At 43.6% G+C, this 27,273-nt stretch overlaps 1 protein-coding gene across 1 annotated transcript in view; it reads right to left on the bottom strand.

The window, feature by feature from the left end:
- Positions 1-26,733, bottom strand: part of LOC149458530 (testis-expressed protein 2-like) — a 72,321-nt gene extending 45,588 nt beyond the window's left edge. The window contains exons 1-2 of the mRNA XM_089682115.1: positions 26,338-26,733; positions 6,217-7,558 (exon numbers count right to left, since the gene is read on the bottom strand). Of these exons, the coding sequence (XP_089538241.1) occupies positions 6,217-7,533 (1,317 nt within the window). The 5' untranslated portion in view covers positions 7,534-7,558; positions 26,338-26,733. The remainder of the gene's footprint in view (positions 1-6,216; positions 7,559-26,337) is intronic.
- Positions 26,734-27,273: the final 540 nt, after the last annotated feature.

Below are 27,273 nucleotides of genomic sequence, written 5' to 3'. Positions count from 1 at the left end.
CAACATCATTGAGACCAATACGAAATTATTCAAAACTTGTCAAAATTTCTGTACTCACTATGCACGCTGTTGATTTAATTGATGTTAACACCAATCAGCTCATTTATTACATTGCTGAGATGCCAAAGTAAAGCAGGCCATACATGGAACGAATTCTGAGCGATTTTTCGATCGAAAATTTAAAACATCATTCGTTCTGTAATCCGATGGTGCCACCAATGATTTAGAAAATCGGTCATTTTTCACAAATTTTCCAGCATGCCCGATAAATGAAATGGGGAGTAACCACGAAAGTCGTCCGGTGCCATTGCCCCACTAACAGCGAAAATCGGCCGATTATTCTTAGGTCCGATTTTCGAACGAAAAATCGTTTGAAAATCGACCACGTATGGCCAGCCTAACCTTCCCAGCTACAAATACAGATGTTGCCTAATTGGTGTTTACCAAAAGATCCAGCTTGTGACCAGGGGCGGACTGACAACTCATGGGGCCCCTGGGCAATAAGGGATCATGGGGCCCCTGTGTCCTTGCCCAAACTCAAAATAGCCTATGAAAAAGGTACCAGGGGCATCTCATGGGGCCCCCTACTGACCCCGGGCCCTCAGGTAGTGCACGAGTTTCCAAATGGTCAGTCCGCCCCTGCTTGTGACGTCACGCGATGGAAGAAAAGAAAGTGTGGACCTATCTCACAGTGGGCATCTACTGCAACCAACCCTTCATGTCTTATGCAGGCCATACATGGGTCGAATTCCTAAATAATTTTCTTTAGAAAAATTGGCCCTCATGTGTGTGTATGCATGCCTGACAACGTCGGGGCATGCTCCTAATGAGACCACAGATGGTGTCCTGGGGTATTTCCTCCCAGATCTGGACCAGGTCATCACTGAGCTCCTGGACAGTCTGAGGTACAACCTGGCGGCGTCGGATGGACCGAAACATGATATTCCAGAGGTGGATTTAGGTCAGGCGAGCATGAAGGCAATTCAATGGTATCAATTCCTTCATCCTCCAGGAACTGCCTGCATGCTCTCACCACATGAGGCCGGGCATTGTCGTGCACCAGGAGGAACCCAGGACCCACTGCACCAGCGTAGGATCTGACAATGGGTCCAAGGATTTCATCCCAATACCTAATGGCAGTCAGGGTGCCATTGTCTAGCCTGTAGAGGTCTGTGCGTCCCTCCATGGATATGCCTCCCCAGACCATCACTGACCCACCACCAAAACGGTCATGCTGAACGATGTTACAGGCAGCATAACGTTCTCCACGGCTTCTCCAGACCCTTTCACGTCTGTCACATGTGCTCAGGGGGAACCTGCTCTCGTCTATAAAAAGCACAGGGCGCCAGTGGTGGACCTGCCAATTCTGGTGTTCAATGGCAAATGCCAATCAAGCTCTATGGTGCTGGGCAGTGAGCACAGGGCCCACTAGAGGATGTCGGGCCCTCAGGCCACCCTCATGAAGTCTGTTTCTGATTGTTTGGTCAGAGACATTCACACCAGTGGCCTGCTGGAGGTCATTTTGTAGGGCTCTGGCAGTGCTCATCCTGTTCCTCCTTGCACAAAGGAGCAGATATCGGTCCTGCTGATGGGTTAAGGACCTTCTACGGCCCTGTCCAGCTCTCCTAGAGTAACTACCTGTCTCCTGGAATCTCTTTTATGCTCTTGAGACTGTGCTGGGAGACACAGCAAACCTTCTGGCAATGGTACGTATTGATGTGGTACCCTGGAGGAGTTGGACAGGCTGTACAACCTCTGTAGGGTCCAGGTATGGCCTCATGCTACCAGTAGTGACACTGACCCTAGCCAAATGCAATACTAGTGAAAAACAGTCAGAAAAGATGAGTAGGGAAAAAATATCAGTGGCCTCCACCTGTAAAACCATTCCCGTTTTGGGGGTTGCCTCATTGTTGCCCATCTAGTGCACCTGTTGTTAATTTCATTAACACCAAAGCAGCTGAAAGTGATTAACAACCCCCTCACCAGATCAATATCCCAGGAGTTTCATTGACTTGATGCTGTACTCTGATTAAAATGTGTTCCTGTCATTTTTTGAGCCGTGTATTTTATCTCTGTACTTCGCTATATTTCTGGGTTCAGCTTTAAGTGTGAAGTATGTCCATCAAGCTTATTACTCCGCCATTGTCTGAGCCGCATTGCTAGCCATACATGCACCAATAAACAATCCATCAATAATTCAATCATTTCAATGTTCTTTCGCTTGAAAATAATCTTTTAGTAAGTCACAAGAAGATAATCTGGTCTGATTCACTTGATTTCTGAAATCGCCAATTCTTTCATAAACACAATTGTTCTGCTGATGATGAGATTCTTCCATGATTAGTGAAGTCTGAGGATATAACCCCAGCATACACAGAAACGAATTCCTATTGTACTGCATACATTTTACATCTGGAATTGCCTTCTGCTGTCCTGTGTTAATGCGGCTGGCGACGAGGTAAAATCTGCTAATATATGTTGGCAGCACACAGTGTACCCTGATAACAATGTCGCCCCTATCTGCAGTGCCAACATCCGCGTCACCCACCCACCTCTGCAGCTGTTCCCAACAATTGTTAAATTGCATTTCACAGAAGAGGCGGTGAAGTGATTGAAAGTGTGCAGTCATCCTCGGAATGACTACCCACCAAACTATATTTCATGTTCCACAGGATGAACTGCTTTGTGCATCTATAATACAACCAGAGGCGTCCCTAGGGTTGGTGTCACCCGGTGCTGTAACACTTGGTGACACCCCCTCCGACGATCCCTGCAGAATGGATCAGATCTGCGGATTGAGCATAATGGATCAGACTCCGATCTATTATGCTCAATTCGCAGACCCGATCCATCCTGCGGGGATTGTCAGCTTGCTTTACAACTTACCTTTTCATGCAGCGGGTCCGGTGTCACCCTGTATAGGTTACATGCCGATGATCCCCGCAGGATGGATCAGAACTGTGGATTGAGCATAATGGATCAGAGTCCGATCCAATATCTTTCCCATCCGCAGATCCCATCCATCCTGCGGGGATCGTCAGCTTGCTTTACAACTTACCTTTTCATGCAGCGGGTCCGGTGTCACCCTGTACAGGTTGTATGCCGACGATCCCCGCAGGATGGATCAGATCTGCGGATTGAGCATAATGGATCAGAGTCCGATCCATTATCTTCCCCAATCCGCAGATCCCATCCATCCTGCGGGGATCCTCAGCTTGCTTTACAACTTACCTTTTCATGGAGCGGGTCCGGTGTCACCCCGAATAGGTTGCATGCCGACGATCCCCGCAGGATGGATCAGATCTGTGGATTGAGCATAATGGATCAGAGTCTGATCCATTATCTTCCCCAATCCGCAGATCCCATCCATCCTGCGGGGATCGTTGGCATGCAACCTATACGGGGTGACACCGGACCCGCTCCATGAAAAGGTAAGTTGAAAAGGTAAGTTGTAAAGCAAGCCGACGATCCCCGGAGTCCGATCCATTATGCTCAATCCGCAGATCCGATCCAACCTGTGGGGATCATCAGCTTGCTTTACAACTTACCTTTTGGTGGAGCAGGTCTGGTGTCACCCCGTGCAGTAGGTGACAGAAAGGAAACAGATTTTTCCTTCCCCTTGCAGTGGCTGCCCATGGTTGGCTTGGATCGTGCACTAGGGGCGGACTGACAACTCATGGGGCCCCCGGGCAATAGGAAATCATGGGGCCTCTGTGTCCTCTCTCACACTCAAACCACACCGAAAAAAGCCTATGAAAGGTACCAGGGGCATCTCATGGGGCCCCCTACTGACCCTGGGCCCTCGGCAATGCCAGAGTGCCTAATTGGTCAGTCCGCCCCTGTCGTGCACTGTGCATGGGTGGCCAGATCCTTACTCTCCAACACCCAGGAAGTGGCTGCACATAGGCGGTATGTTATTTGTGTCAGCAGTGGATGACATGAAGCTCCAAGCTGCCAGTTGCCAGCCACTGATCTGGAGCGTGTGTGCAGTCAGGGGAACTTGGCTTGTGGTGCTCCCCAAGTGTGACAGTGCTGCGCCCAGGGCGCCTGCCCCTCCTGCCCCCCTCTTGTCCTTACTGTGCATACAGACAGCACAGGAAAGACCAAACACATTGCTTAGTAAAAACAACACACTTTGCACACAGCAAACATTGTTAGGCTCAAAGTTAACTCTTTGATTGCCTCAAGATGTCAACCCCTTCCCGTTAGTACAGTGACAGTGTATACTCAGTCAGTTAGTGTCAAATTACCCACCGCACTATTACAGACCCAATATAAGTTGCTGATCACCGCCATTACTTGTATATATATATAAAAAAAACAAAATTTAGTATATATACCATTGTTTATAGACGCTTTAACTTTCACACAAACCTATCAATATTATTATTATAACAATATACACTTATTGGGATTTTTTTTTACCAAAGACACAGTATAGTGTCACTAGAAATGTCAGTGTCATTTAGTCAGTTCCCACCCAGAGTCAGTTAGTGTCAGATTTTCCACCACACTATTACAGGCCCAATATAAGTCCCTGATCTCCGCCATTACTTGTGTATATATATGTATATATATATATATATATATATATATAAAATTCAGTATATATATCATTGTTTATAGATGCTTTAACTTTCACACAAACCAATCAATATACACTTATTGGGATTTATTTTTTACCAAAGACACTGTATTAGTGTCACTAGAGATGTCAGTGTCATTTAGTCAGTTCCCACCCAGGGTCAGTTAGTGTCAGATTTCCCACCAGACTATTACAGTCCCAATATAAGTAGCTGATCACTGCCGTTACTTGTATATATATATATATTAAAAAAATTCCCTATATTTACCATCATTTATAGACGCTTTAACTTTCACACAAACCAATCAATATACACTTATTGGGATTTTTTGAACCAAAGACTGTATTAGTGTCACTAGAGATGTCAGTGTCATTTAGTCAGTTCCCACCCAGAGTCAGTTAGTGTCAGATTACCCACCGCACTATTACAGTCCCAATATAAGTTGCTGATCATCGCCATTCTTTGCATATATACAAAAAAAATATTTCAGTATATATATCATTGTTTATAGCTGCTTTAACTTTCACACGAACAAATCAATATACACTTATTGGGATTTGTTTTTACCAGACACTGTGTAAGTGTCACTAGAGATGTCAGTGTCATTTAGTCAGTTCCCACCCAGAGGCAGTTAGTGTCAGATTACCCATCGCCCTATGACACTCCCAATATAAGTCGCTGATTGCTGCCATTACTTGTATATACTGTATATAAAAAAAAAATTTCACTATATATACCATTGTTTATAGATGCTTTAACTTTCACACAAACCAATCAATATATACTTATTGGAATTTTTTTTTTTACCAAAGACATGTAGCAGAATACATTTTGACCTAAATTTGGAAGAAATTACATTTTTTTATTATTATTGAATATATTTTATAGCAGAAAGTAGAAAAATATTTTTTTTTAATTTCCGATATGTGTTTATTTATAAAATCCCTGTGGTGCTCAAATACCACCAAAGGAAAAAAAATGATATAAATTTCATGTGGGTACAGCATTTCATGACTGCTCAATAGCCAGTTAAATTAGCGCAGCGCCGCATTGCAAAAAATGGCCTGGTCATGAAGGGGGTAAATTCTTCCTGGAGTATTGGTACATAGGTACTTTTAGTCCATGCTTGATTTTAACATGCATCTTTGTATAATAAAATTATATTTTTTAATTAGTGTGTGTACTAGTATTTTTTAGTACTTTAAAAATCCCTAAGTATATATTGATTGGAAATTAGTATTTTAGTTGGTACCTAAAACAATATTGACTGGTATATGTCCATATATTTTCAATAATACAGTTTGAAGAGTCCATTTACTGACACCAAGCACATTCACCATAACTTGATTGGCTATAAAAGGTTTCAGTTGCAGTCTAGTGTAACAGCTTTTGCCATGGAATTTCTTGCACAGGGGAAGGGTGTGAAAATGACCTGACATTTCATTTAAAAATAGATATAAGTAGTCTGTAGTAAACTTTAATTTTATTTCATCCTTAAGGACCACAAAATTATGTGTCGTGTGATAAAACATGTTTTACTGCGCATTATGCAGTGGTGTGAACTAGCCTGCACTACATTTGTGCATTGTGCCATTGTTGTGTTTTATTCTTTTGGGTGAACATAGCATACCTGAAAGACACAGGGTTCCTGGACTTTTGGAGCTGCCAACTGGAATTTTGAACTTTCCCGCAGGCATCTCTTGTGTCTGGAGGAGTAGGAAGGCTTTGGGACCAACAAAAGCACCATAAAAAGTCCCAGGAGAAACCCACTAGTAATACCCATGAGGAGTCCAGATATATAGGCTGGCAGGGGCCAAATGAAGAAGTTGTAAGCTAGGATTGCTACACAGACCAGGGCACTGCATGGCACATCATTGTTATGATGGGTCGTTTGGCAAGAGGTTGCAGGCTCCAATAAATTATGATCTTCTGATTCTACATCGTTGGCTAGTTCTACAACTTGGATCATGTCCCCATAGGAGCAGATCTTATATTTGCAGTAGTTTTTAGGTGCCTCTCGATGAACACTTCTGGAATTCTCCATAAACTCCAGGTTTTCACTTTCTTCTAACTTTCCATAACTTGGAAAACTGTTCTTTGTATCAAAAAAACCTTGGTCCCTCTGTTGATTTGTTGGGGACTCCTGGCTAGAAAACATTGGGGGCATAGTTCTATATTTGGGGCTCGGTGTTGGCTCCTCACCGATAATTTTGCTAAGCATGCTTAAAGGTTCTTGCATGGCTTCTGACAACCTCCTCTTGGTGTCCTCCAGTTTGGCTTCTACTTCCTGTACATTGAAAAACATACCTTTGCTTTCAGAAGGTGACAAGCTAGGTGAGGATGGAGCTGTCCTAGAGTCTCCATTTTTGCTCTTGGGCTGGGTTATCTGTTTCCACAGATGAACGTTCAGCTTAGAGTCTGACTTGGACTGCGATACCTCTGGTTCAAGTCGGGAAATTTCAGTGGAGATAGACTTGACTAGGTTGACAAATGGATGGGGTTTGTGAGGAGAAGGATCCTTGGCATCAATTTCAGTAGAGACAGACTTGACCAGGTTGATGAGAGGTTTAGAAGAGGGTGAGCTTGGCATCAATGGAGAACTACATTTCTGGATTTCACTGGACAGGAGAACATCACCTGCACATTCATATGCAGCGAGAGCTAGCTCATCGACCACAGTTCCTTCTTTCCCCACTGGCTGCCCATACACAGGACCTCTGGCTTTGTTGGGTACTGGATTTGCCAGCAAGGCCTCCTCTTCATCTTGATCCAGGGTAAAGATGAGATCACTCTCCTCTAATTCCTCCCAGTTGTCTTCACTGTGCACTTTGGTCAGCTGGATAGTAATGCCTTGACGGGGCTGTGGTAAACCCTGCCCTTGGTTTGGACCTTGAAAGGAATGGGGGGATCCAGTGGATGCAGTACTAAGTTTGCCTGAGTTAGACATTCTTCACAGCATGTTTTTTTTCACTCTAGGATATAAAATAAAATACAAATTAATACCTGTGTTTTTGCCACTAAATGGGGAAACAAAAATTTGCAAAGTCACCTGAACAGGAGGATTCATTCAGTGAGGATACCTTCTCCATTGACAAATAAGAGGGGATTTCCCCTTACTTTGCAGGAATATTCTTTGACTTCCTTATGTGTCTCCTGACCAGAATTCCAACCCTTACTCTATCCAAAACTACAAATAAAACTTTTTGCTTTAGATACTTTATATATTTTTACTTCTTGATGCCTCAACACTGTTAAGCCAAGCCCCAGAGCATTAAAGTAGGGGTAAATCTCATAAAGTGAAAAAAATACAAAATAAAAAAACCTCAGGGCCCGTTCATCTCTACTCTCCCACCCCCATCCGCTAAAATTCTGCAAATTCTTCAACCCATGACTATACCTGGGCTCACATTACAACCACCCTTTGATCTGACAGCTGCCTTTCCCTAATTCAGAGTAGAATTTGGGTGTCCTTTGTTTCTAGCCATCAGACACACTTTAAATTAAACTCTGCAACCTGAGATTTTTTTTCTGCCCGTGAAGCATCTTATGCAACTCTCAATCATGCTGACTTCTGCTACTGCCTGACTGCATTCCAAATTCACTTTTAAGTTGTTGTCCTCTGATCTTCAGAGTCAGAGTAGTGCCTTTCGTTCCCCATTCTGAATTTCGATTGTTATGTCGGCATTAGGTCTGACTACGCTACTTCAGAGGTTAATGTTTTCATTAGTGAACAAAAGCTTTTTTGTAACCCTTTCACACTTTGATCGTATCAGATCCATCCCCTCAAATTATCAAGGCTGCTGAAACTTTGCAAATTTGTGCAAAAAAAAAAAAATTAACTGATAAGGTGTATCAGATACCTGGTTGACCCAATGCCAACAGCTGAATCACCATTACTATACAGAATATAAAGGAAATAAAAGGAATACGAATAAAAGGAAATTCCCCACAGGGACAATAAGACTCCATGCACACTAGTAGCTGAAAAAAAACAACAGAAAAACTGTGGTTTAAAAGTGTTCAATATTAGATTTTTGCTAGCATTTTCCCATTTTTGTGCTGGCAGTTTTCCGTTTTATTTTATTTATTTATTTCAGGTACTTATATAGCGATGTCAATTTACGCAGCACTTTACATATATATTATACATTCACATCATTCCCTAACCCTCAAGGGGTGTACAATCTAAGGTCCCTAGCTTACATTCATACATACACATACTAGGGACAATTTATACAGGAGCCAATTACCAGCATGTCTTTGGAGTGTGGGAGGAAAACAGAGTACCTGGAGGAAACCCACGCAGACACAGGAAGAACATGCAAACTCCAGGCAGGTGGTGCTGTGGCTGGGATTCGAACCAACAACCCTAGTACTGCCATGCGGAAGTGCTAACCATTTAGTCACTGTGCTGCCCAGTGGTTGTTAATGTGTGGCCTGCCGCCTGCATCCTTAGCAACTGATTACTCATCAGCTGTCAGTGGGATTCCCCACTGACAACTGAATGTCAGTGGGGAATGCCGACATTAAAAAATGTTTTTTTAAAAATGCATGGGAGTCCCCTTCCCAATTAATAACAGGCCCTTTGGGTGCCTTCAGGCGCTTAGGTCTGCTATGGATTTTGAGAAGAATCCTACGCCAAAATTAAAAAAAAAAAAAAAAAGTGGAGTCCACCCCAAAATCCATACCAGGCTCTTGTCTAAGCAAGCAGCTCGGCAGGCCAGAAAAGGGGGGGGACAAGCAAGCACCCCCCATCCTGAACCATACCAGGCCACATGCCCTTAACATGGGGGTGCTTTGAGGCAGGGGGGCTCCCTCCCCAAAGCACCCTGTCCCCATGTTGATGGGGACAAGGACCTCTTCCTGGGTGGTGGTTGTGGGGGTCTGTGGGCCTATTGGAATTTGGACGCCTCCTTTAACAAGTGTGTCCCCAGATCCTGCCCCCCCCAATGTAAATGAGTATGTGGTACATTGTACCCCTACTCATTCACCAACAAAAGCATCACTGGTTGTTAAGGACACTGGCAGCCGCCCACTAAGAAAACAAAATGCAGAAAACTGGTACAGTGTTTTTTGCTGCTGGCAAATTGCTCCCAAAAATGGACACAAAATAATTTTTTTCTGTTCCTAAACACTGAAGCTTTAAAAAAAATGCCTCTAGACTAAAATAGTGTGCGTGGACGCATAGGATGACAGGATATTTGCTTCTAGAGGCAGAAAAAAATGCTCAAAAGCTGCTTGCTGCTAGGAGCTTTTTTTAACCTAGTGTTCATGGAGCTTAAGGGATTGGAGGGGGGGGTTCGTGATTAATAAGATGGCTGGATGTACGGTTCCAGCTCTCCCCATTCAAGGAACAGGATGCTGCTAAGGATGTGATCTGTTACTTTGTTCTTAACCACCCCCCTGCGGGAACCCAGTCGGGGTTCCAGGGGCATGGACTTTGCTTGACCAAAGGACTCTAAGGACTTTCTCCCCTAATTAAGGTATAACTACCTCCTGGGGCAATCAGGGGCACCAGTGCACTAACTAAGGGACACTTAGAAGATTGTGTACAGGATTGTAAAATGTTCATTTGTTACATTTAAACAACTTCAGTAAAGAACGCTTACTGTCAACTTGGCTTGGTCTGAAGTTACTTGAGGAAAATCTTAAAAGGGTGTGAAGCATGTATGGCATATCACAAGAGCAATGCTTAATTAGGGGACAAGTTCAACTTATAGGAGATGCAATACCAAAGTGCAGTGAAGCAATGCAGAGAAAGCTATATTGCTGTTGCTGATGACTACAGTACCAGTGTTGAGTGCCTAAGCAGCCAGCCAGTCAGGAAGCGGTGTGACTTGGCAGAGGTGGCGGAGGACCCTGGTAATGAGAGAACTTGTGTGCATAGGCTCCCTCTCAAGTGACCAGAACCCCAATACTGGGTTCGATTTCTGGCATGGGGCATCCTGGGGACCCAGCCTACAAGTCACAGAAGAATTATGCCTCATAGTTATCAATGTAAAAAGTACGGACTGACAACTCATGGGGCCCCTGGGCAATAGGGGATCATGGGGCCCCTGTGTTCTTGCCCAAACTCAAAAAAGCCTATGAAAAAGGTACCAGGGGCATCTCATGGGGCCCCCTACTGACCCCGGGCCCTGGGGCAGTGCCTGAGTTTCCAAATGGTCAGTCCGCCCCTGGTACAGATGTTGGGCCACAGAGTACAAGGAGTTAAATATGTTCTTTTGGAGAAGCATCACTTTTAAGTTGGTGTGCTGCCTCAACGCCAGCCTTGCATAAAGGGCAGCCTTAGCCTGCCTTGGGGGGCACTAGCATGTACTTTTTCCAGGTCTCCACATGGGTGCAGTTAGCTCCCTCCACAAGCACTCAAATTAGAAAAAGGAGATGCAGTATTAGGAGCGGCATGTACAGTACGTGTACTGACAGATAACATGCTGATGGGGAGAGAGCAGGGTTGTAGTAGTGTTGCTGCTCCCTCATTGTCCAATCAGCGGGCTGTAGGTGGGGAGGTGACACTATTGTATTCTTTAACTCTAACAAAAAGTAGTATCATATAGAAACCAGATTCTTTTCTTATTTCAAATGCGCATCGGTAGAATGGCAGTTGATGTTGGTAGAATGGCAGTTGCTGTCTAGTTGCTATGCACACCACTGCTGATCTTTCATTTCCTTGAATGGGTCGGACTGAGTTCATTGACTGGATTGTGTATGTATAGTTCGTGGTCTGAGGACAGCCTGCTGCATCTATTTTTGTGTTCTAAATAAATATTTCTAGATCAGAAATGCCTGTGTGTGAATTCTTCCTGCCCGCTCCTGTGCTGTGCGGATATGCAGATATATGAGTGACCTAATTTACAGTGACTGGATACAGGGGAGCAGGAGCGATCCCATCATCATCCAGCCAGGGGGTGTCGGCACAGCAGTAGACTTGGGTCATGGCTGGAGACACATCTGGCCCATGACTTACCCAGCCCTTCAAAGTGACCATATCTATCTATCTATCATCTATCTATTATCTATCTATCTATCTATCTATCCATTTATCTATTATCTATCTATCTATCTATCTATCTATCTATCTATCTATTATCTATCTATCTATCTATCTATCTATTATCTATCTATCTATTTATCTATCTATCTATCTATCTATCTATCTATTATCTATCTATCTATCTATCTATTATCTATCTATCTATCTATCTATCTATCTATTATCTATCTATCTATCTATCTATCTATCTATCTATCTACATATCTATTATCTATCTATCTATCTATCTATCTATTATCTATCTATCTATCTATCTATCTATCTATCTATCTATTATCTATCTATCTATCTATCTATCTATCTATCTATCTATTATCTATCTATCTATCTATCTATTATCTATCTATCTATCTATCTATCTATTATCTATCTATCTATCTATCTATCTATCTATTATCTATCTATCTATCTATCTATCTATCTATCTATCTATTATCTATCTATCTATCTATCTATCTATCTATCTATCTATTATCTATCTATCTATCTATCTATCTATCTATCTATCTATCTATTATCTATCTATCTATCTATCTATCTATCTATCTATCTATTATCTATCTATCTATCTATCTATCTATCTATCTATCTATCTATCTATCTATTATCTATCTATCTATCTATCTATCTATCTATCTATCTATCTATCTATTATCTATCTATCTATTATCTATCTATCTATCTATCTATCTATCTATCTATCTATCTATCTATCTATCTATCTATTATCTATCTATCTATTATCTATCTATCTATCTATCTATCTATTATCTATCTATCTATCTATCTATCTATCTATCTATCTATCTATCTATCTATTATCTATCATCTATCTATCTATCTATTATCTATCTACAAGGGCAACTCACACAAAAAAGATGTCAATGTACAAATTCCATGTAGACATCTTCCTTGACATGGAACCAAACCCAACAGCCAAGAAACAGGATAGATGGCTGTCTCTTAATTTGACCACTTTTGCCCATCCAATTCAGGACAGCCGCAGACAGCCCTATGTGAATGTCTGTAGGAAACAAATCTTGCCCCATTGATTACACTGACATTCTGTATTGAGATGCCAATGTTGATGCTGTTTGCTGGCACTTTACACCTCTTTTCTCTATTACTCTAGGGGCAACACGCATGGGGCCTGAATAATCCCATGAAGGGCAGAAGCCGGGCCAAAGTACACTGGGTAATGGTCAGAAGGTTACTAAAACCAGAAAGTGCAAAATCTGGGGCAGTTGTACAGTACATGGCAGCCAATCAGCTTCTAACTACAGCTTGTTCAATTATGCATTAAACTTAAAACCTGGAAGCTGATTGGTTTCTATGAAGAGCTGCACCAGATTGTGAACTCTCTAATTTTACTAAATTAACCCCTAGGTATCCATCTATGTATGTATGTCCCTCTCTCTCATGCTTTTTTCTCTCCCTTTCACTCTCTCTCTTCTCCCCCTTTCACGCTCATATCCCTATGACTGTCTCTCTTCCTTCTTTCACTCTCTTGTCCCTCTCTCACTCTTACCTTGCTCTCTCTTCCATGCTACTTTCTAGTCTACTCTCCTTTTCTCTGTCCTTTCCTTTTCTCTGTCTCTTATCCATTTCTCTCTCTCATTCCCCTTTTCTCTCCTCCTCTTCCTTTCTCTTTCTCCCTCCTGTCTCTTTCCCACTCTCTTCCCCCTTTCACTTTCTCTCTCCTACCCCTTTCTACCCCCACCATCCTCCTTTCTCACCTTTCACTCCCTTTATCTCCTGTGCCCTTCCCCCTCCCCCCTCCTCACTTTTCATTTTCTTTCTTTCCCCTTTTTTTCACTCTCTTCTCCCTGCCCTTTTGTCTTTGTCTTCCCTTTTCACTCTCTCTCCCCCTTTTCTCTCTCTACTCTTCCTTTCTCTTACTCTTTTTTCCCTGACCCTTTTTTTCTCTCTTTTCTGTTCACTTATTCTCTCTGCTGTTTTTATTCTCTCCCTCTTCCCCTTTTCTCTCGCTCCTTTCCCTCACTCTCCCCTCTTCCCTGTCCTTTTCTCTCTCTCCTTTCCCTTACTCTCCCCTCTTCCCTGTCCTTTTCTCTCTCTCCTTTTCCTTTCTCTCACTCTTTCCTCTTCCCTGCCCTTTTCTCTCTCTCATTTCCCTTTCTCTCACTCTCCTTTCTTCCCTGCCCTTTTCTCTCTCTCTCCTTTCCCTCACTCTCCCCTCTTCCCTGTCCTTTTCTCTCTCTCCTTTCCCTTACTCTCCCCTCTTCCCTGTCCTTTTCTCTCTCTCCTTTTCCTTTCTCTCACTCTTTCCTCTTCCCTGCCCTTTTCTCTCTCTCATTTCCCTTTCTCTCACTCTCTTTTCTTCCCTGCCCTTTTCTCTCTCTCTCCTTTCCCTCACTCTCCCCTCTTCCCTGTCATTTTCTCTCTCTCCTTTTCCTTTCTCTCACTCTTTCCTCTTCCCTGCCCTTTTCTCTCTCATTTCCCTTTCTCTCACTCTCCTTTCTTCCCTGCCCTTTTCTCTCTCTATCCTTTCCCTCACTTTCCCTCCCTTCCCTGCCCTTTTCTCTCTCTCCTTTCCCTTTCTCTCACTCTCCCCCTTCCCTGCTATTTTCTCTCTCTGCTTTCTCTTTCTCTCACTCTCCCCTCTTCCCTGCCCCTTTCTCTCTCTCCTTTCCCTCACTTTCCCCCTTCCCTGCCCTTTTCTCTTTCTCCTTTCCCTCACTTTCCCCCCTTCCCTGCCCTTTTCTCTCGCTCCTTTCCCTCACTTTCCCCCCTTCCCTGCCCCTTTCTCTCTCTCCTATCCCTCACTTTCCCCCCTCCTCTGCTCTTTTATCTCTCTCCTTTCCCTTTCTCTCACTCTCCCCTCTTAACTGCCCTTTTCTCTCTCTCTCTCCTTTCCCTTTCTCTCATTCTTCCCTCTTACCTGCCCCCTCTCTCTCTCTCTCTCTCTCTCTCTCTCCTTTCCCTTTCTCTCTCCCCCTTCCCTACCCCTTTCTCTCTCTCATTTCCCTTTCTCTCACTCTCCTCTCTTCCCTGCCCTTTTCTCTCTTCTTTTCCCTTTCTCTCACTCTCCCCCCTTCCCTACCCTTTTCTCTCTCTCCTTTTCCTTTCTCTCACTCTCCCCCCTTCCCTGACCTTTTCTCTCCCTCCTTTCCCTTTCTCTCACTCCCCCCCTTCCCTTTTCTCTCTCTCCTTTCCCTTTCTCTCACTCTCCTCTCTTCCATGCCCTTTCTCTCTCTCCTTTCCCTTTCTCTCACTCTCCTCCCTTCCCTTTTCTCTCTCTCCTTTCCCTTTCTCTCACCCTCCTCTCTTCCATGCCCTTTCTCTCTCTCCTTTCCCTTTCTCTCACTCTCCTCTCCTCCCTTCCACTTTCTCTCTCTCCTTTCCCTGTCTCTCACTCTCCCCCTTCCATGCCCTTTTCTCTCTCTCCTTTCCCTTTTTCTCACTCTCCCCTCTTCCCTGCCATTTTCTCTCTCTCCTTTCTCTCATTTCCCCCCCTTCCCTGCCCTTTTCTCGTCTATTATTCTCTCTGTCCTCTCCCCTTCTTTCACTCTCTCCACCTCCTTTTCTCTCTCTCTCTTTTGTCTCCCTTTCCTCACTTTCTTCTGTCCCTTCTGTCCTGTTTGGATCAGCATGACCGTTACCCCGTCCATGGAGTGCCAGCACTGTGCTGCTACAATATTTGGCTCTGGATTGGATCATACAGACCAGGTCACATATGCTACAATGTGCCAGCAGACGGGAGAGATAATAATGCGGTTAGATTTGTTGTGTCTTAGTGATTGTCAGGATGGCACAATTCTGCATGTTGTGTCTCAGTGATTGTCAGGATGATACAATTCTGCATGTTGTGTCTCGGTGATTGTCAGGATGATACAATTCTGCATGTTGTGTCTCGGTGATTGTCAGGATGATACAATTCTGCATGTTGTGTCTCGGTGATTGTCAGGATGATACAATTCTGCATGTTGTGTCTCAGTGATTGTCAGGATGATACAATTCTGCATGTTGTGTCTCGGTGATTGTCAGGATGAGCATGTTGTGTCTCAGTGATTGTCAGGATGGTACAATTCTGCATGTTGTGTCTCAGTGATTGTCAGGATGGTACAATTCTGCATGTTGTGTCTCGGTGATTGTCAGGATGGTACAATTCTGCATGTTGTGTCTCGGTGATTGTCAGGATGGTACAATTCTGCATGCTGTGTCTCGGTGATTGTCAGGATGGTACAATTCTGCATGCTGTGTCTCGGTGATTGTCAGGATGGTACAATTCTGCATGCTGTGTCTCGGTGATTGTCAGGATGGTACAATTCTGCATGTTGTGTCTCGGTGATTGTCAGGATGGCACAATTCTGCATGTTGTGTCTCGGTGATTGTCAGGATGGTACAATTCTGCATGCTGTGTCTCGGTGATTGTCAGGATGATACAATTCCGCATGTTGTGTCTCGGTGATTGTCAGGATGGTACAATTCTGCATGTTGTGTCTCAGTGATTGTCAGGATGGTACAATTCTGCATGTTGTGTCTCGGTGATTGTCAGGATGATACAATTCTGCATGTTGTGTCTCGGTGATTGTCAGGATGATACAATTCTGCATGTTGTGTCTCGGTGATTGTCAGGATGGTACAATTCTACACGTTGTGTCTCGGTGATTGTCAGGATGGTACAATTCTGCATGTTGTGTCTCGGTGATTGTCAGGATGGTACAATTCTGCATGTTGTGTCTCGGTGATTGTCAGGATGGTACAATTCTGCATGTTGTGTCTCGGTGATTGTCAGGATGGTACAATTCTGCATGTTGTGTCTCGGTGATTGTCAGGATGCTACAATTCTGCATGTTGTGTCTCAGTGATTGTCAGGATGCTACAATTCTGCATGTTGTGTCTCAGTGATTGTCAGGATGGTACAATTCTGCATGTTGTGTCTCAGTGATTGTCAGGATGGTACAATTCTGCATGTTGTGTCTCAGTGATTGTCAGGATGGTACAATTCTGCATGTTGTGTCTCGGTGATTGTCAGGATGGTACAATTCTGCATGTTGTGTCTCGGTGATTGTCAGGATGCTACAATTCTGCATGTTGTGTCTCGGTGATTGTCAGGATGCTACAATTCTGCATGTTGTGTCTCGGTGATTGTCAGGATGGTACAATTCTGCATGTTGTGTCTCAGTGATTGTCAGGATGGTACAATTCCTCATGTTGTGTCTCGGTGATTGTCAGGATGCTACAATTCTGCATGCGTGACATCTACAACCAGTATCCCGAGTCACATTGCTGCGTAGCTGGATGTCCAGTCTTCCTGACAGGTGACCATCTGCCAGCAGGATTTACACACAGATCTGCCCATTCTAATAGCAGAAACTGGGGCTGGTTTTATATTGAGGTCTGACAAACAGAAACATAATTGCATCTTTATTAGCTATTCAGGTAATTTTGTAAAAACAAGTCAGGAGACACTCTAGTTTGTAAAAAGATTAATAATATTTCTTAGTATTATTTCTCATTAAAGGACACAAATTATGAAAATATTGTATTCTGATAAGTGTAAGGTATGTGGGACTAGTACCTGCAATAATATTTGTGATGATCCCCCCAACTCCCCCCCCCCCGGCCCCCCGTGCAGAGATTTTCCTGGGAATGATCGTCACTGGGGCAGGATAACCCTTTACACACCACATTGTAGCTGCCACAATACGTTTTAATAGAAACATGCCCAATTCATATCATTTGCTCTTGCAGTTCTGGCCTTTAAAAAGAATTGTGTGTATCACTCGCTGCCCTGTCCAGGCAGGAATGTACTGAAAAACAAGGAAAGATAACATTTATTGAATGAATAAAACAGATGCGTACCCACCAATGTCATAAACTGTCAAGCCTACCAGTATCCACAATATCATAGACAGGATCCCTGAAAGAAGTTCCAATCGTGAGAAGAACCTCCAAATGACTGATGCGTTTCGAGGGGAGATCTCCTCTTCCTCGGAGCTGATTCCTTATGCTGTATAGCCACACCTTCTTTCAGGGATCTTGGCTGTCTGCTCATTGATGTGTATTTCTCACTTCGTGACAAGCTGTACAACATCACTTCCTTAGGAGTCTTTTGAAGACTTTTTGGAGGTTTTTTGACCTCCATTCCATCTAACTTACTCTGCTTTGTGTCAGTTGTGTCTTAAACTGGGCTGTGCCGTGTCCAGGGGTGGACTGACCATTTGGGAACTCAGGCACTGCCCGAGGGCCCGGGGTCAGTAGAGGGTCCCATGAGATACCCCTTGGTACCTTTCATAGGCTTTTTTGGGTGTGGTTTGAGTGTGGGCAAGGACACAGGGGCCCCATGATCCCCTATTGCTCGAGGGCCCCATGAGTTGTCAGTCTGCCCCTGGCCGTGTCTAATGTATAACCTTTTCTGGAGGCCCACCACAGACATGAAATTTAAATTTGACCCTTTTTGTCATTGACTTGTGAATTTTGGAGAAATGTGTGCAATACAACCGTCCCCATTCTACCTACACATTCTGGGGTCATCAGACTTCTTTTGGTCACATAATTATTCAGAGTATGAATTCCCTTTTTTACATTTTACTTATTTTTCTGTATAATTTTTCTCCCTGTGTAGATGCAGACCAAGCTGTCCAATCGTGACCGTGACAAAAGTTGGGACAAATTATAACATCTTTGGGGGTCCTAACACAGCTTTTATTACCATTTTTTGGTTTCTTTTTTAACTATTGCTACAACTGCTCAAGCCCCCTTGGCACTGTTAATGTTGGTCCTAACCCGGGTAACTGTTGCTGCACAATAGAGAAATTTGGAAGAGTCACTAGTGGCTTGGCCTTTTCATAAATCCACAAAACTCTGAATGATATTTATGAACCAGCAGCACAAAAAAATGGCAGCTACCTCAATCTATAACTGGCCTTCACAGTAAGGAGCACATGGAAGGGTGATGCATGTCAAACATCAAAGAGAAAAATTCCCAACTTTTTTTGTACTGTTGATATACTGGTAAGAGGTGCATTGGACACCTTAGATGCCATTGTGCTATATCCTGGGTGTCCAGTGCGCTCCTGTGCCTTTAACCACTTGCCGCCTGTCCTATGGTCAAATGACGGCTGGGCGAACACTTCGTCTCTCCGGGAGGGAGTCATATGACGTCCTTCCCAGATCACGCTTTGTGTGTGCCCGTAGGGCCATGCTGCGGCTAGATCTGTCTCTGGCCGTGTAGAGATCTGTGTACCGGCCCGTTGCCAGTACTATGTGAACTGCTGTGACCAATCACAAAAGGTCACATGACAGTTGTATACAATGGATGGCTTCCTTTCATGCCATCCATTGTATACAAATGTGTCTAACTGTGAATGGTCATAGCGATCACATGCACATGCTGGGCCAATCACAGCCTACCTGTGTGATTTGATTAGCCGTGGCCAATCACAGCTAATCACAACAAAAAAACCCTGAATGAATCGATTTCATTCAGTTAAATGCTTGCTTATAGCAAAGAAATTCTTTGCTATAAGCAATCAAATTGTGTAAAAAAAAGAAAATTCTGATCACTTCCCCAAAGTAGTACAATGTTACTGCCTGGAGTTTGCATGTTCTCCCTGTGCCTGAGTGGGCTTCCTCTGGGTACTCCGGTTTCCTTGCACACACCAAAGACATGCTGGTAGGTTAATTGGCTCCTGTCTAAATTGTCCCTAGTATGTGTATGTATGAATGTGAGTTAGGGATCTTAGATTGTACACCCCTTGAGGGTTAGGGACTGATGTGAATGTACAATATATGTAAAGCGCTGCGTAAATTGACAGCAATATATAAGTACCTGAAATAAATAAGTAAAAATGAGACTGTCAGTTAGTTTTCAAGGGCTTTAAAGTATTTCAAGAGTTACTAAACCCAAGACCCTGCATTCACTATATCTGGTCTCCCCGGACCCTGCATTCACTATATCTGGTCTCCCCGGACCCTGCATTCACTATATCCGGTCTCCCCGGACCCTGCATTCACTATATCTGGTCTCCCCGGACCCTGCATTCACTATATCTGGTCTCCCTGGACCCTGCATTGACTATATCTGGTCTCCCCGGACCCTGCATTCACTATATCTGGTCTCCCCGGACCCTGCATTCACTATATCCGGTCTCCCCGGACCCTGCATTCACTATATCTGGTCTCCCCGGACCCTGCATTCACTATATCTGGTCTCCCTGGACCCTGCATTGACTATATCTGGTCTCCCCGGACCCTGCATTCACTATATCTGGTCTCCCCGGACCCTGCATTCACTATATCCGCTCTCCCCGGACCCTGCATTCACTATATCTGATCTCCCACAGTACACAGAACATGGAAATGCAATTATTTTAGTAAATATAAACTGCTAAATACCTTTTCTCATCAGCAGTTAAAGCAGTCTTGTGACTTCTATTAGTGTCCAGCAGAGTACTGGTTAAAGTTTGTAGGAGATGTTTTCTTTCTGCTCTAGGAGGATGCAAAACGCATGACCTCTGTCTAATTGGCCCTGTGCTGATCACATGCACTCTCCAAAGAAAAAAAAAAACCTCTCTAGCAATACACACAAAACTGAGCATGTGCAGAATAGCTACGGTTTAGACTGTCTTTACAGGAGATAAGATGTGGACATTTGAACAAGAGGAGGAGCAGAGAAGACAGGATCAAACTGCCTCTTTACACAATGCAGAGGATTAACCCCCTTGAGGTTCCACAGTGAATATACCAAGCATGCTTATACTGCATATACAGACTGATTTTACTGTTGCGGGTTTAGTAACACTTTAAGGGTCAGTGGGAAGTCTTAGGCAGAGTCATTGGGCGGAGTTAGTATTTCCCAGAGATGGCTCCTGTTAGAATTGGCACCATGATTTACTTTGTCTCATTATAGGCAAATGACTATAGTCGAGAGGCTTCCTAGGTCAGTGAGAGTGGGATGGTCAAGTAGAGAAGGTGCTTGGCACCCTTATGGAGTCTGTGCAGCAAGGGTTGGAGTAATCAGTGCCCATCCCACGGCCATTCTGGAGTACTGAGTGTTCTGCTCCTGCCCTGGAATGATGGCAGTGTGAAGTCTCTGTGTACAGAGGATCCGAGAGGAACACTCAATAGACTGTGGATGTTGTCCTGGGGAAAACCAAGCTCAGCATGTCTACATGTGAAAGAATTGTAGAAGTAGGCCTTGGACCATCCACATCGGGGCATAACCCTGATGTAGCATAATCAGACCAGCAATGAGCCTTTCACTGGATCCACATGGTAGGGCTATGGATTGCCAACTGGCTTGAGGCACTATATGATGGGAGGGCACAGTTGTAAACACATGGCTGAACCCTAGCTAGTTTTATTAGAACCAACAGGACTCCAGAAACAGGAAATGACATCATAACCATATAGTTTCACTAGGAAAAACCTAGCAAGCATCAAACACAACACCACCACCTAGTGGCAGAACTAGTAATCACAATATAATACATAAGAATGGCTGTTGCACCAATATCTGTATACACAGCATGCTAACAATGGGTCTAAATGGATCTAGCGATTCATCTCAGCTCCAGCTAAAAAAATCGTTTTTAGGGCCAATGAGGTAATATTACCTGAACAGCTGAAAATACATATATTGAAACTTCTGAGAGTCTTCGGCTCTACTGAACAAAATTTGCTTTTGTATAGAGTCCCATCAGGCTTCTCTATGCTATTATGCAAATATTACTGCATGTATTCGACTCATTAAATAATCCCAGGCATTTAGACACCTAGGATGATTTACATACTAAATGGCTTCAGTCATAGCTTCATTGTGGTTTGCCTGCATTACTCTGCCTGTTTTGGCCTGCTGATATCTGTAGTTCCTTTACTGTATTTAATCTCTTGCTACTGTTGGAATATGTAGTTTATTTTGCTCCATAAACGTACCTACTGTAGTCAATCTCTTATTACTGCTGGAATATGTTGTTCCTTCTTCTCCATATACATACCTGCTGTAGTCAATAACCTGTACTTGCTGGGATTTGTAGTTCCTTTTTCTCCATATACATACCTACTGTAGTCAATCCCTTGTACTTGCTGGGATTTGTAGTACCCTTTTCTCCATATACATACCTTCTGTAGCCAGTGCCTTATTACTGCTGGAATATGTAGTTCCTTCCTCTCATACATATCTGTTGTAGTCGGTCACTTTTACTTGCTGGGATTTGTAGTTCCATTTTCTCCATATACATACCTACTGTAATCAATCTCTTGTACTTGCTGGGATTTGTAGTTCCATTTTCTCCATATACATATCTACTGTAGTCAGTGACTTGTTACTGCTGGAATATATAGCTCCTTCTCCTTATACATACCTACTTTAGTCAATAACCTGTACTTGCTGGGATTTGTAGTACCTTTTTCTCCATATACATATCTACTGTAGTCAGTCACTTGTTACTGCTGGAATATGTTGTTCCTTCTCCATATACATACCTACTGTAGTCAATAACCTGTACTTGCTGGTATTTGTAGTTTCTTTGTCTCTATATACATACCTGCTGTCGTCAATCCCTTGTACTTGCTGGGATTTGTAGTACCCTTTTCTCCATATACATACCTACTTTAATCAGTTTCTTGTTACTTCAGGAATATGTACTTCATTCTTCTCCATATACATACCTGCTGTAGTCAATCCCTTTTCCTAGCTGGGATTTGTAGTACCCTTTTCTCCATATACATACCTACTTTAATCAGTTTCTTGTTACTGCAGGAATATGTACTTCATTCTTCTCCATATACATACCTGCTGTAGTCAATAACCTGTACTTGCTGGGATTTGTAGTACCTTTTTCTCCATATACATATCTGCTGTAGTCAGTCACTTTGTAATGCTGGAGTATGTAGTTCCTTCTTCTCCGTATACATACCTACTGAAGTCAATCTCCCCGACGCGTCATACCTTCAACAGCCATCACCTACTGTAATCAATCTCTTGTACTTGCTGGGATTTGTAGTTCCTTTTTCTCCATATACATACCTACTGTAGTCAATCCCTTGTACTTGCTGGGATTTGTAGTACCCTTTTCTCCATATACATACCTTCTGTAGCCAGTGCCTTATTACTGCTGGAATATGTAGTTCCTTCCTCTCATACATATCTGTTGTAGTCGGTCACTTTTACTTGCTGGGATTTGTAGTTCCATTTTCTCCATATACATACCTACTGTAATCAATCTCTTGTACTTGCTGGGATTTGTAGTTCCATTTTCTCCATATACATATCTACTGTAGTCAGTGACTTGTTACTGCTGGAATATATAGCTCCTTCTCCTTATACATACCTACTTTAGTCAATAACCTGTACTTGCTGGGATTTGTAGTACCTTTTTCTCCATATACATATCTACTGTAGTCAGTCACTTGTTACTGCTGGAATATGTTGTTCCTTCTCCATATACATACCTACTGTAGTCAATAACCTGTACTTGCTGGTATTTGTAGTTTCTTTGTCTCTATATACATACCTGCTGTCGTCAATCCCTTGTACTTGCTGGGATTTGTAGTACCCTTTTCTCCATATACATACCTACTTTAATCAGTTTCTTGTTACTTCAGGAATATGTACTTCATTCTTCTCCATATACATACCTGCTGTAGTCAATCCCTTTTCCTAGCTGGGATTTGTAGTACCCTTTTCTCCATATACATACCTACTTTAATCAGTTTCTTGTTACTGCAGGAATATGTACTTCATTCTTCTCCATATACATACCTGCTGTAGTCAATAACCTGTACTTGCTGGGATTTGTAGTACCTTTTTCTCCATATACATATCTGCTGTAGTCAGTCACTTTGTAATGCTGGAGTATGTAGTTCCTTCTTCTCCGTATACATACCTACTGAAGTCAATCTCCCCGACGCGTCATACCTTCAACAGCCATCACCTACTGTAATCAATCTCTTGTACTTGCTGGGATTTGTAGTTCCTTATTCTCCATATACATACCTACTGTAATCAATCTCTTGTACTTGCCGGGATTTGTAGTTCCTTTTTCTCCATATACATACCTACTGTCAGGGCTTTTTTCAGCAGAAACGTGGGGGAACGCAGTTCCTGCACCTCCAGCACTGAATGTAAGTAATGGCAAGGGATGCTGGGGTGTGCTGGCGGGTCTATTGATGATGGCTTCTGGGGGGATCTGTTGTCACTGGAGGGGATCTATTTTTGCATGGTGGTCTATTGTTACTGGAAGGTCAGTTGTTGCCGAAAAGGATCTACGGTTGAGGGAAGATGTGTTGTTGCTGCTGGGGTGGTATTTTGCTGCGGGGGTCCATTGTTGCTGGGGGAATCTGCTGTTGCTGGAGCGGGGCTATTGTTGCTGGCTGCATGGAATCTATTTTACTGCTTTTCTTGTAATCATTAAATTCTATATAAAATGATACTTGGCTCTGTAGCAGTGCGGGGAGGTGGGTAGACGTAGGAACCAAGGGATGGTGCTCGGAGGTGGGTAAGAGGGCAGAAACAAGGGGTGACTCAGAAGGGGGGAGTTCCTGCACCTATTCTCTGAGAAAAAGAAAGCCCTGTCTACTGTAATCAATCCCTTGTACTTGCTGGAACATGTACTTCCTTTTACCTGCTGTAGTCAATCCCTTGTACTTGCTAAGATTTGTAGTACCCTTTTCTCCATATACATACCTACTTTAATCAGTTTCTTGTTACTGCAGGAATATGTACTTCATTCTTCTCCATATACATACCTGCTGTAGTCAATAACCTGTACTTGCTGGGATTTGTAGTACCTTTTTCTCCATATACATATCTACTCTAGTCATTCTCTTGTTACTGCTGGAACAGGGGCAGACTGACAACTCATGGGGCCCCCGGGCAATAGGGGATCATGGGGCCCCTGTGTCCTTGCCCAAACTCAAAAAAGCCTATGAAAAAGGTACCAGGGGCATCTCATGGGGCCCCCTACTGACCCCGGGCCCTTGGGCAGTGCCCGAGTTTCCAAATGGTCAGTCTGCCCCTGTGCTGGAATATGTAGTTCTTATTTCTCTATATACATGTCTACTCTAGTCAATCTCTTGTTACTGCTGGAACATGTAGTTCTCTATATACATATCTACTCTAGTCAATCTCTTGTTACTGCTGGAATATGTAGTTCTTATTTCTCTATATACATATCTACTCTAGTCAATCTCTTGTTACTGCTGGAACATGTAGTTCTTATTTCTCTATATACATATCTACTCTAGTCAATATCTTGTTACTGCTGGAACATGTAGTTCTTATTTCTCTATATACATATCTACTCTAGTCAATCTCTTGTTACTGCTGGAATATGTAGTTCTTATTTCTCCATATACATACCTATTATAGTCAATCTCTTGTTACTGCTGGAATATGTAGTTCTTATTTCTCTATATACATATCTACTCTAGTCAATCTCTTGTTACTGCTGGAACATGTAGTTCTTATTTCTCTATATACATATCTACTCTAGTCAATATCTTGTTACTGCTGGAATATGTAGTTCTTATTTCTCCATATACATATCTACTCTAGTCAATATCTTGTTACTGCTGGAATATGTAGTTCTTATTTCTCCATATACATATCTACTGTAGTCAATCTCTTGTTACTGCTGGAACATGTAGTTCCTTTTTCTCCATATACATGCGTACTGTAGTCAATCCCTTGCTGAGACTTGTAGTTCTCTCTCTCGCTTTCAATATATATATACTGTAGTCCATCCCATGTCCCTGCTGGGATCTGTAGCCTCCCTCTCTCTCCTCTGTAGTCAGTTCCTTTCTATCTGCTTTACAATAGCATCCAATCGACTTTCTGCCGTAACAGTCACCTTTTGCAATGCAGACAGAGGAGGGCACCAGAGCGGAGATTGTGATTGTGCCAGTCAGTGCCCAGACCTGGGGGCAGAGCAGGTAGCAGCTGCAGTGAAATGCATGTCAATGTGGGCACCTGCTCTCTTGCCAGGCTGCAATGCACAGACCGGTTCCAGTGGATATAGATAGTAGTTAATGCCGGCTGGTACAAGACTTAGAAAATGAATTGAACCCAGGACAGGCCAAACGATGTCAAGTCTTCGAACGATCGTCATTTGCTTGACCGAGAAAACTAACACGACCTGAAGGCTGATGATTCTTGAAAAAAAGTATATCTATCCCACCAACTGGATTAGGCGACGGGCCATTTGAATAGAGAACAGCGGCCCACACTAACCAATCAGAGGTCAACTTTTGTTTGTTTTAATTGGTATAATATCCCTTTCCACGCTAGCATTACAAAGTTAATCCACCCTAAACTAATATTTCCACTCTGAGTGGTTGGGTTAAATCACCCGCTTGCTTTTCCTTTCCCTGCCGCTAGAAAAGGGTCTCACTCCCTCTGCTGCACTTTTCCTTACAGAAAATGCAGCAAGAGAATTGGTCACCGGGACACATAGAGAGGGTGAATCTCCTCCGACAGCCATAACCCCTGCAGCAACAGAACTGGATGCAGCAGGAGGAGTAAGACTCCATGGCTTGGGTGTTGGGAGAACATCTCTCCAAGTGATAGATTCAGCCCGCCTGCCCTCACCCACAACTGAAACATAATTTTTGGGTGGAATGATCCTTTAACTACGCCTGCATTGGAATGCGGTGCTACTACTGCTGCTGCTGCTGCAGAGATATTAATAGATTTATAACCACGTTTAAAAAAATATATGTGTGCTGACGTACCTGCAGGCAAGGTCCCCTGTTCTGTGTCTTGCACGGTCCCTGGGTCCGCTCAGGTGAGGCGAGCGCTGACGGGTCAGGATAAGCTTTGCATCTCTGCGTCGCTCGTCCAGCAGACGGGCAGCCTGAGTCAAGTGCTGTCACTGCAGGCATCCGCTGCGTGCCTGCGCGTGTGTGTGTGTGTGTGCGTGTGTGTGTGTGTGTGAAGCTGCACTTACTGGAGCAGCAAGCAGCTCTCATCTGACACACAGAGGGGGCTGCGCGTCTACTGACTCCAACAAAACGCATCCAACTCCTTCAGGGGTGAAAAGCTGCCGGGGGAGAGAAAGACGGGATCTCAATCCCATTGGATGGGAGGGAGGATACAAAACACTCACTAATTACTCTGCAGATCTATCTTGTGCACTGGCTGCTCTGGGATCCCCGCATCTGTCCTCTGTATTCAAGGGATTCCGCACTCCAAAATGAAAGGGATGGGGGGGGGGGGGGGTTCCCATTTAAAAAAAAAAAACCTGCATAATGTATCGGCAGCTTGCACAGGATTTCTGCATGGACCTCAAAGCTGATGTTTTCATTCCTTAAGTATTGCAGGAATACAGGAGAACCGGTGCAATGAGTTTACTGGACAGAGAGCTCCCTGCTGGGAAAGGACGGGCCAGGACCAGACTGTCTCGGTTGGTTGGAAGCTGAACTCCAGGCAAACAGCTAAGTAGACAGATGAAATGCACAAGAGATACCTTACCTGCCGAAGGATTTGGATTTCCGTTCATCCAGTCTTGGGATTTACACAGCTCTGCCACACTGTATAGTTCTGCCTGGCATGGCAGGGGAACTAATCTTTCTCTATAGTCTGTGAATGAACAGTGAAAGGAGAAGCAGAAGACTGACAAGTTCATCTCTCTGCTCTCTCCTGGTGTCTCTATGTCCTTTGTTAGCCAA

This window comes from Staurois parvus, unplaced genomic scaffold (genome assembly GCF_062004578.1).
Source record: "Staurois parvus isolate SC_StPar_1 unplaced genomic scaffold, SC_StPar_1.0 ptg000285l, whole genome shotgun sequence".
Lineage (NCBI taxonomy): Eukaryota > Metazoa > Chordata > Amphibia > Anura > Ranidae > Staurois > Staurois parvus.
Note: the sequence above shows the minus strand (reverse complement) of the source record. Positions and strands in the feature narration are given on the sequence as shown.